Raw genomic sequence first — 10,847 nt, 5'->3', positions numbered from 1 at the left:
GGAGCAGTTACCACTAACGCATCACATCACAAAAGTCTTGAGTTTGCACTGAGCCTGGGGCCCTGTGTGTATACAACATGTATACATCAAAAAGGCTCAGCTTGAGCCTTCAAGATTAACCAGTAACAAGATGGCTACACGTTGCACGCAACAAACATACTTAGCTTCAGTTGGAGCAGGTAGATTTACTTAAAGATGAATATAAACACCACCGATGTCAAACATCAAAGCTATACTACACATGGACTCTTTTTCCTGTGTTCTCAATAAATGTAATACAGTTTTTAAGAAGTGAATTGGAGTCTGACAAATAACCTTGAGCATGTTCCTAATTCATTCATTCATATTAAATTAGTACTTACTTTGTATGTTTATAATTATGTTCTGTTTACCAGAACAAATACTAGCGCTCTTGTGAAAGTTGGCTAGGTCTTGTATTAGCATTCAATAGAGAGGGAGCAAAGAGTCCAGCAGAAGGCAAGTCTTTCACTTCCTTCCACAAACCGTGATGCTACGATTATGCTGAACATAGATGGTACCAGCACACAAACTTACAGTAACAGCTCAGACCTCCATTCTATGTATATTGACTTGAAAGCACAGCTAAAATTTTCAATCTTTTCTTTTGCTTGTTATATATTTAGGTATGTTTATGTGTCAAAGTCAAGATGCAGTTAACTGAACTCAGGTGAGTTCAGTTAACTGGTGAGTGTTAAATTGAATGGCATTCATCAGCTTGTGTCTTTCTAGAGCTTTTTCTTATTGACCGCTCTTCCACTAAAAGCAAAATTCCTCCAATGATACTCACATTCATACTGTGCCTTTTACTCTGTGCTGTCTGCTAGCATACTATTAGCAGCAGACAGCTGAGGACACAAAAGCCTCGCGCTCCATGAATTACAGTTTGGTTTTTGATTTAACTAAGAGAGCTAAAGTGCAGATAACAAAGAAGGTACCAGAATGATGACTTAGTTTTGTCCGATGTACTGAGGACAGTGTGTTTTAGAGAGTTAGTATTTTAATTTACATTGTGTTATAAAATCCAGTTAAATTAGTACAAGCTAAGAAAAAAACAAGCTGAAGTTGGAGGTACAGCGGACGTTTTTTTGTTGTTGTTGATTTTCAATTCTATTCAATTCAATTCAATTTTATTTATATAGCGCCAAATCACAACAAAAGTCGCCTCAAGGCGCTTCATGAGGCGACTTTTTCACGATGCTCAATAGCGGAAAGTAAAAATAACATTGGCCTACGCATAATATTTATGTACTCCTTCACTGTTTTTCTTGTATATCACTTGTACAAGATTACATTTTTGCACTTTAGATGCAAAAAATTTTTTTTAATCTTTTTTTTCTTTTGATCATTTTTGTTTGATATTTTTGATGGGACTCTTATCTACTCTCATCCAAAGATGAGTGTACCATGAGGAGTAGTGTGTATCAGTTCAGTCCAGCTCCAGGTGCTATATAAAACTATTATTAATTGCAGTTAAATCTTTAATGACCTGGATTTCTTGTTACTGTGTAATATAGATGAAAATCTACCCCCAGTCTTAGACAGGCAAATAAAATAGTGTACTAATGAATACAACACACCTGCCCCTGATGGAAGAAGCTCAATCTTCATAATGCAAAATATATTCTCCTACAAAGTCCTTCTCCAAGATGATCCTGGAAACAATAACTGCATCCAGCCTACAGTTCTATCAAACCACAATTATTGATATGACGGGAGTTTATGTCCATGGTGAAAGGTTCATCTCTAGTATTTCTTACCCACCACATGGTCCTGGCGTTGTACAGGTTTTGAATTGTAGGCAGAAGGCAACTAGTGACAAGCAAGGTATGCAGAAGAGCATCTGTGAACACACAGCATGGTGAACCTTGAAGTGGATCGGCTACAGTAGCAGAAGACCACACCATGTGCCACTCAGCTAAGAACAGAAAACCAAGACTCCAACTTCCATGGGCTCACCAAAATTAAATGTAAGTGTGTGCTGTATGTAGTTTTATGTGTTAGATGTAGGGGTGGGTTTTTATAATCGATTTATCGATTAAAATCGATTCTGGCTTGGATAACGTGAAATCGATTCATTAAAATCCTGAATCGATTTTTTAATATAAATTTATTTTTCCCAAAAATGCCAGAATCTCAGGTGAAACCTCACAAAATTTCAACAACCACCAAACAGTTAAGACAGTAAATCAGAGCAGAAACACGGCTTCTGCACAAAGACGTAAACACAAAGCACGGACCCACCGATGGATCAGAATCAGTCAGATGTCGCCTTTCTCACCCGACGGCACGGACACGGTCGGGGCTGAAAGCCGACAGCTCGCTGATTCTGATGTTTCGGCGGGTCCGAGCTTTCTGTTTATGCCGTTTTTGCGCTGATTCTAAAGCTGTTAGTTTTATCTCTCTCCAAACAATACTGACCGAACCAGCAGCAAAAGAAGATCCAAACTACGCTTCACATAAACATCATCATGAATTCACTCTGACTTTTACTGTTTTGCTTCCATCACGATAAAATCAAACTTCATGCACAGCTCTCTCTCTCTCTCTGTATACTTCAAGAACAGTTTCCCATCTAAAAATCTGTTTCCTGCATTATTCGCTTGCTTGTTACGCACAAGTCTACCGTTGTTTACAGCCTGTCGGACGCTGTTTGTTTCTTTTTACTTACTTCCGAAAAGAAAACCTAATTTCTGCTGTTCAATACTGAACAAATTTAAACTTTTTAAAATTATGCAAAATGCAAAATGCTTAGCCGTGTCTCTAATAAAACCTCTGTAACTTCAGAGGTGATGTTCATATGTTGATTAATGGTTTCTTTTGTTTTTGATGTACTGCAGAATATTTTTTATAAAATCCCAGGCCATATAAATCGCCTTGATGTTTTTCTGTGTTTTAGCTTCAGCTACTTTGACACAAAGGCATCTGCTGTGATGCTTACACCTTTTTTAAAGTCTTGTAAGTGTCAGCTTTCTTTTTATTGATACAAAAATATGTAAATGTACTGATCTGAATTATATTGAACATGCAGCTAACCACTGTGCATGCTGCCGTATTTAGCTGCCAATTTGGTTCCTATTTAATATTTATACTTTTTGTTTTTTGTCTTTGCTTTTAGGCCATCAAAGGACACCCAGTCTACCTGTTTGTCCTCTCTTTAGCTGCATAATAAAAGTCCAGCAAAAAGAAAAAGTTAAAGAAAAAAGGACTGACATAAAAAAATGGACCAAAAACAAAGACGGTATGGAGACAATGACGTTGATGTAAGTAACAAAAACAGGAAATAATGCACTTATTATTAGAGAAAGCAGAGAAATTTTACTCGTGCGTAGTGAAATTCAGATCAAAATATGCGATCAACTATTAAACTTGTCATATTCTCTAAAATCTGAAGTATATCAGAGTTTCTAATGACGTGGGGTTACGCAGATTTCATAATTCTTCGGTGTCAGAGTGAGCCCAAAGCGGTAGTCCATATCAGGCTTCACCCCGGCAGGCATGGAGAATGTGAAGTGCTGCATGAAGGAGGTGAAGAAGAGGAAAAGCTCCATCTTGGCCAGGCTCTCTCCAAGACACACCCGCTTACCTGAGACAAGACACTGACATTAGTCCTAGATTTCCTTTGGATGACTGTGCACAGATCAATTACTGATTCAATAGAATTACTTAGGATCTCTTTTTGTCCTTCACCAACCATCTCTTAAACAGCTCAGTGTATACTTAAAGAGGCTCCTGAAAAATCTTGCACAGACATTAATAAAATACCTACAGAGTCGTTCCTTACCAAGAGAGAAAGGCAGAAAAGCTGCTCGCTTCACAAACCTGCCCTCCTCATTCAGAAAGTGATTTGGATTGAAGGTGTGAGGCGTCTCCCACTCTTTCTTGTCAAACAGCACAGATGTCAAATTGGGAATTACTATAACTCCCTGGCAATTGGAATAATAATAAATAAAACATACAAAATGAAATATGACATAAACCATGTTTGTCTTTTACTCAAAATTGGTTTGAGCAATGACCTTTGGGACTGCGTAGCCCCCCAGCTCGACGTCTCTGTTGGTGACATGCGGCACGCTAAGAGGAGCTATGTTTCCAATCCTCTGGATCTCATGGATAACAGCATCAGTGTAAGGCAGGTTTGCACGGTCCTCCATTGAAGGCTGTCTGGACTCTCCAATCTCTCTGTCTATCTCAGCCTGTACCTTTTCTGTGCAAAAGACAAAAGAAAACAGTATTTCAGCAACGAAATTTACAGCGTAGTGCAACAGCGCTGATTATTAAAGACGTTTGTGCACCATTGCACAATACATTATACATCTAAAAAGCTGAGTATAACCTGGAAATAGTAACGTTTACACTTAAGAAATTATGACCAGAATGTTCCTTTAGTGCCACACATGTCCAGATTATTTAATAAAAGCAGAGAGCTTTCCAGGCCTGCTCAATACTCTTACCCTGAATCTCAGGATATTTTGCCATGTAGAGGAAAGCCCAGCGCAGGGTGGTGGATGTGGTTTCAGATCCAGCCACAAAAAGATCCATAACACAAATAACCAGATTTTCCTCATCAAAAGTGTTGTCGTCCTGCCCCTTATTCTGAAAATACATGCAAACACACATTTTAAAACATTGGAAATGATTTAAAAAAGTGCCTTTATTGGCAGTGTTACCTGAAATACATGGCAATTTATGATGGCAAATTAAGTCTAATCTACTACCATTTGAATCTCACTGAGGTAACAATCAATGTAGTCATGTTTTTCTGAGGGATCCCAGGTCTTCTTGTGCTCATTTAGCTCTACTCGTATGAAATCCTTCACTTCATTCCACATCTGCCCAACACTCTGATGTGGACCTGGTAAACGTCTCATCAGGACAGGAAATGCATTGTAGAGCTACACAAGGAAACAGATTGGAACAATACATTCACGTTAGTGCAAATGCCATGCCTCAGTCTAAATAAACTGTCTGAAAACCAGACAGACAGAACCAGTCAAAAGTTTGGTTAATACTACAGAAGGAGGCTCAGGGAGGGGCAGCCATCTACCGTAACCGGTTGGGGGTCTAAACTAAAGCTGTAAATCTGTTTATGTCCAGTGTTGGGCAAGTTACTTTGAAAAAGTGATTGATTATAGTTACTAGTTACTACTTCAAAAAAGTAACTGAGTTAGTAACTGAGTTACAAGATTCTAAAAGTAATTAATTACTTGAAAAGCAACTATTGCGTTACTTAAAAAAAAAAAAAAGTTTAACCCTCTGGGGTCCAGGGTATAACTGGCCATTTTAACTACTTTTGATTTGACGTCTACATTTCACCTTTAACCTCCTAGGACCTGGCGTCCACATATGTGGACATCACATTTTGGGTTATTTAGACCAAAATACTCAATTTAGCTCTACAAGAGCCTGATATCCACTTAAAAGGACATTATACTGCTACTGTCCTATTGAAATTTTAAATGAATATCCTCATATGTGGCTCTTATATTTGTTAAAAACAAAAATAAGTTTAAAAAATAAATAAATCTGGCAATTCTTTGTTTCTGTCATGGTTGGCTGTGTGGCAGGCAGGCAGGAGTGGTGGACCCAAAATGCAGGACTCTTAGGAAACGAGGTTTCAAGTGAAAATGCAGCGTTATTGCTGGAACAAAACTTAAACATAAAATAAAACTCACAAAAGCAAACAAATCTCTAAACTGAGGTGCAGGAGGACTGGAAATCATGAACACACAGCAAGTTGAGGGTACGACGCAACAGGGAGCACAGGAAAACACAGGGCTTAAATACACAGGGGAGTAATTAGGAAATGGACAACAGGAGGGAGACACAGCTGGGAGAAATTAGGCTAACGAGACAGGAGAAAGGTAAAACTGAACACACTGACATGAGACATGAACTTTCAGAATAAAACAGGAAACTAACAGACACAGAGAAGCATGGACAGACAGAGGGAACACAGGCAGGCATGAAACAAACACACTAACACATAGCAAACCTAAACAAAAGACAAGGCAGAATAAACAAGAATATAGAAGAATATAAGGAAACAAAACACCGAGTCCTCAGACTCAGGACCATGACAGTTACATTCATCGGGCCCCAATATGCCCAAATATCAAAGAGAAATTAAATTATGTATGCTGTGGAAGAGTTTGGGTTAGGAGGTTAAAAATGATTTACTTTGCCTTGTTTGGTATCATCCGTTTGAGCACAACTTCGCGTGTCTGAATTTACAGTTATGTTTTCATTTTGACACATTGTATTACCACAATTTATCTAAAATCAGAGAAAAAACATAAAATCCGAGTAGAAAAAGTTATATTTTTTACTGTAACAGCCACAAACATGTTTAATGAATCATATTTCCATCCATCCATCTTCATCCGCTTTATCCGAGGCCGGGTCGCGGGGGCAGCAGCCTAAGCAAAGAGGCCCAGACCTCCCTCTCCCCAGCCACCTCCCCCAGCTTATCTGGGGGAACACCAAGGCGTTCCCAGGCCAGCCGAAAGATATAATCTCTCCAGCGTGTCCTGGGTCTGCCCCGGGGCCTCCTCCCGGTGGGACATGCCTGGAACACCTCACCCAGGGGGCATCCTTGTCAGATGCCCGAACCACCTCAGCTGGCTCCTTTCGATGTGGAGCAGCAGCGGCTCTACTTTGAGCCCCTCCCGGATGGCCGAACCTCTCACCCTATCTCTAAGGGAGAGGCCAGCCACCCTTCAGAGGAAGCTCATTTCTGCCGCTTGTATCCGCGATCTCGTTCTTTCGGTCACTACCCACAGCTCGTGGCCATAGGTGAGGGTAGGGACGTAGATCGACTGGTAAATTCAGAGCTTTGCTTTTACACTCAGCTCCCTCTTCACCACGATGGACCGGTGCAGCATCCGCATTACTGCAGCTGCAGCCCCAATCCGTCTGTCGATCTCTGGCTCCCTTCTCCCATCACTCGCGAACAAGACCCCGAGATACTTGAACTCCTCCACTTGGGGCAGGAACTCATCCCCGACCCGGAGTGGGCACTCCACCCTTTTCCGGCTGAGAACCATGGCCTCAGATTTGGAGGTGCTGATCCTCATTCCCGCTGCTTCACACTCGGCTGCAAACTGTTCCAGTGCGAGCTGGAGGCCCTCACCCGATGAAGCCAACAGAACCACATCATCCGCAAAAATCAGAGATGAGATTCTGAGGCCACCAAAGCGAAAGCCCTCCGCCACTTGGCTGTGCCTAGAAATCCTGTCCATAAAAATTATGAACAGAACCGGTGACAAAGGGCAGCCCTGGCGGAGCCCATCACCCACCTGGAACGAGTCCGACTTATTGCCGGCAATGCGAACCAAGTTCTTGCAACGGTTGTATAGGGATTGAATGGCCCGTAGCAATGGGCTAGACACCCCATACTCCCGCAACACCTCCCACAGGACACCCCGAGGGACACGGTCGAATGCCTTCTCCAAGTCCACAAAACACATGTAGACTGGTTGGGTAAACTCCCATGCACCCTCAAGTATCCTCGAGAGGATGAAGAGCTGGTCCAGTGTTCTGCGACCAGGACGAAAACCGCATTGTTCCTCCTGTATCCGAGGTTCGACTAGCAGACGAACTCTCCTTTCCAGCACCCTGGCATAGACTTTCCCAGGGAGGCTGAGGAGTGTGATCCCCCTGTAGTTGGAACACACCCTCCGGTCCCCCTTCTTAAAGAGGGGGACCACCACCCCGGTCTGCCAGTCCACGGGTACTGCCCCTGATCTCCACGCAACATTGCAGAGGCGTGTCAACCAGGACAGCCCTACAACGTCCAGAGCCTTCAGGAACTCGGGGCGGACCTCATCAACACCAGGGGCTCTGCCACCAAGGAGTTGTTTAACTGCCTCAGTGACCTCGCCCCCGGAAATTGTCGGGTCGTTCCCCTCATTCCCAGACTCTGTTTCCTCCTCGGAAGACGTGTCAGTGGGATTAAGGAGGTCCTCAAAGCTCCGCCAGCACTATACACAGTGCAGGTAGAGCACCGCTTTCCCCTCCTGAGACGCCTGACGGTTTGCCAGAATCTCTTCGAGGCAGTCCGAAAGTCTTTTTCCATGGCCTCTCCGAACTCTTCCCACACCCGAGTTTTTGCTTCCGCCCTTGCCCGAGCCGCATTCCGCTTGGCCCGTCGATACCTGTCCCACAGGCTAACCAAGCCCGATAGGACTCCTTCAGCCTGGTGGCTCCCTTCACCTCTGGTGTCCACCATTTGGTTCGGGGATTACCACCACGGCAGGCACCAACCACCTTGCGGCCGCAGCTCAATGCAGCAGCTTCGGCAATGGAGACGCTGAACATGGTCCATTCGGACTCAATGTCCCCAGTCTCCCTCGGAATGCTGTTGAAGCTCTGCCGGAGGTGTGCGTTGAAGATCTCGCGGACTGGGGCCTCTGCTAGACGTTCCCAGAACACCCTCACTACGCGTTTAGGTAGTGAGGGTGCCTTCCAGCAGGGTTAGGGTTACATTTCACAGTTGCGGCACATTTCACAGTTGCGGCACATGAATTTAGGATGTGATCAGTATTTTTAAATGCTGTACCTGTCCCCAAATGGAGCCTTCAATCTTGAGAGCTTTGTCAAACAGTTGCATCATTTTAATGAACTTCTCTTCACCGTACTCAAAGCGATGGCCGAACACCAGGGAGCAGATGATGTTGGAGACAGCATTGTTGAGGATAAGGTGTGGATCGAATGGCTTACCTCCACAATAGACGAGAAACTTTTATGTAAACTGAATTTGTTCATTATAAAATCTCACTGTGTAATAAGCACGTACTTCTATAGCTTCTGATGGTTTTTGTGCAATATGTAAATTCATCCAGGACCGCAGATTCAAGTGACTTCTTGCCAAATCCAAACTGTCTAAGGGTCGAAAGTGCAAAGCGTCTCTGCTGCTTCCAGAGTTTTCCACTACTGCTAATGACACCTGACCAGAAATAGAGAGGGAGAAGCAAACAAAAAAGAACCTCAAAACTTTGAACTTTCAAGCTTTGTATCTGTGTTGATCTTTAGTACCCTTACCTAGTCTGTGTGCTCTATCAATCCGTAAAGGAAGGTCCGGGCGGTCCGCCAGGCTGTCTCCCTGTGTCACTAGAGCTTCTTTCAGAATATCAAACCCGTTTAAAACCACCATCCGTTTCTGTCCCATCCGTAGACTGTACACATTTCCATATCTCTCTGCTAACTGGCAAAGGATTTATCAAAGAAGATACACACAAGGCTTGAGATGAGAATATGAGTTAATAATTAGAATTTTAAGATTAACAGGTACCTGTGTCATACTCTCATGGGCCCTGTTCCGATCTATAGTGAATAGGTTGCCCATAATTGGAAGACCCTGGGGTCCTGGAGGATAGCCTGCTGGCCGACGATTCTTAATATAGTCTGCAGTGATGATGAAAACTGCAGCGATGAGCAGCAGACTCTTGAGATCCCAGGAAACATAGGTTCCAATTACAGAAATGATTGAATCCATTCTGTAAATACAGTCACTGTACGTGGGTACGATTTCTCCTGTAAGACAGATGACTCAGTCTGAGAGTAGGCAACAAGTGCTATCACTGCAGTGAGGGCAAAGCTCAGCATTTCTATCACGTGGCAAAGCAAATAAAGTTTACTCTGAACTCTGGCCTCATTTCATGGAGAAAAAAGGATGTGAAAAACATTTTTAATCTAGGATGCTAAAATCAAGTATTGTTGCTCAACAGTAGAGAATCTTTTTGGCTTGAGGGTGGCTTGATTAGATTTAAAAAATAGCCAAACTTTAATACTTCAGTTCTTATTTTTACCACTGTAAAACTGCTATCTTTGGGGCAACACTAACATACACAGAAAAAAACTGCTCATTGGAATCTTGAAAATGAGTTTGTTGTTTTACCATTTGACAGAGTGGAAGATGTGAGATTTTTAAAGACTTACATGATCATAAATTGACACGTTACCACAACCAACCATGGTCAAACCTGCGTTTCTTCAAGGCTGACTTTTAAATGTACCAAAACTAAAATCCTGTTTCCACTTCTGAGAACTTTGGTGATATTGTCCATTGAAATCTGGCAGTGTCACCTGGTTTCTATTTGCCACTGAGCCTTCATTTCAGGCAATAGTGTCCGTAGGGGTGAGGTAAGAGATCTGGGACAGCCAGTGGTGTTCTTTTCACCTTATTTAACAAACTAACTCTGTTGTGAATTTCATGCCATGTTGTTTAAACAGAAAAGCAACTCCGATTAATTTAAGCAGCAGGCTAATTTGAGGAAAACAACTCTAAAGAGAACAAAAGTAGGACAAGTACAAAAACAGTGGCTTTAAGGAACATGGCCAAATTCATTTACCTTAATGTTTCAACACTTTTCAGCACAAGGTGGTAGCATAGAGTATTGAAAGTAAAGTTCCAAAGAGCAATGCATTAAATTTTTGATTAATGTTGCAAATGAATCAATTGCACGATCTGTTATGTTAGGATAATATGCAAAATTTGTTGTTGTCCATAAAGAACGACCCGGACTGGTATGAAAGGTTATAGTAGCCTAATCCCGATTAAAAGTGAGATAAAGCAATTTTAAACATCAACACAGAGTTTAAACGATGGGTATTAAAATAAAATACAGTGTCTTTGTAACGTCGACGTTGCTTTCACGTTAATCTAACTTGAAACTCATACACACCGTCTGGATAACGAGATGCCGTCCCAACTCGGAAATCCGACCCTCGGGGGAAATAGAGGATTGACTTCAAAATAAAATACAGGTCGTTTAACTAAAACAGTTGGAGATTTGATCTGTGAGTCGAAGTGAAATGTTTTGCTTATC

General features: G+C 42.2%; 1 protein-coding gene across 3 annotated transcripts; it reads right to left on the bottom strand.

The window, feature by feature from the left end:
- Nucleotides 1-629: 629 nt before the first annotated feature.
- Nucleotides 630-10,810, bottom strand: LOC146490705 (cytochrome P450 2J6-like). 3 transcript variants are annotated; one of them, XM_085152124.1, is made up of 10 exons: nucleotides 10,704-10,810; nucleotides 9,311-9,552; nucleotides 9,061-9,223; nucleotides 8,816-8,965; nucleotides 8,579-8,739; nucleotides 4,737-4,913; nucleotides 4,473-4,614; nucleotides 4,038-4,225; nucleotides 3,803-3,944; nucleotides 630-3,604 (listed from the first exon to the last, which is right to left on the bottom strand). In XM_085152124.1, exons 2-10 carry the CDS (start codon nucleotides 9,512-9,514, stop codon nucleotides 3,426-3,428), a joined length of 1,506 nt encoding a protein of 501 aa, XP_085008250.1. In that variant the 5' UTR covers nucleotides 9,515-9,552; nucleotides 10,704-10,810; the 3' UTR covers nucleotides 630-3,425. The 3 variants fall into 3 exon arrangements, with proteins under 3 accessions (XP_085008250.1, XP_085008252.1, XP_085008251.1); XM_085152126.1 differs by lacking the exon at nucleotides 10,704-10,810 and having other exon boundaries at nucleotides 3,491-3,604; nucleotides 3,841-3,944; nucleotides 9,311-9,610; XM_085152125.1 differs by lacking the exons at nucleotides 630-3,604; nucleotides 10,704-10,810 and adding an exon at nucleotides 3,631-3,759 and having other exon boundaries at nucleotides 3,841-3,944; nucleotides 9,311-9,610.
- Nucleotides 10,811-10,847: the final 37 nt, after the last annotated feature.

Source organism: Neolamprologus multifasciatus, chromosome 23 (genome assembly GCF_963576455.1).
Source record: "Neolamprologus multifasciatus chromosome 23, fNeoMul1.2, whole genome shotgun sequence".
Taxonomy (NCBI): Eukaryota; Metazoa; Chordata; class Actinopteri; order Cichliformes; family Cichlidae; genus Neolamprologus; species Neolamprologus multifasciatus.
Note: the sequence above shows the minus strand (reverse complement) of the source record. Positions and strands in the feature narration are given on the sequence as shown.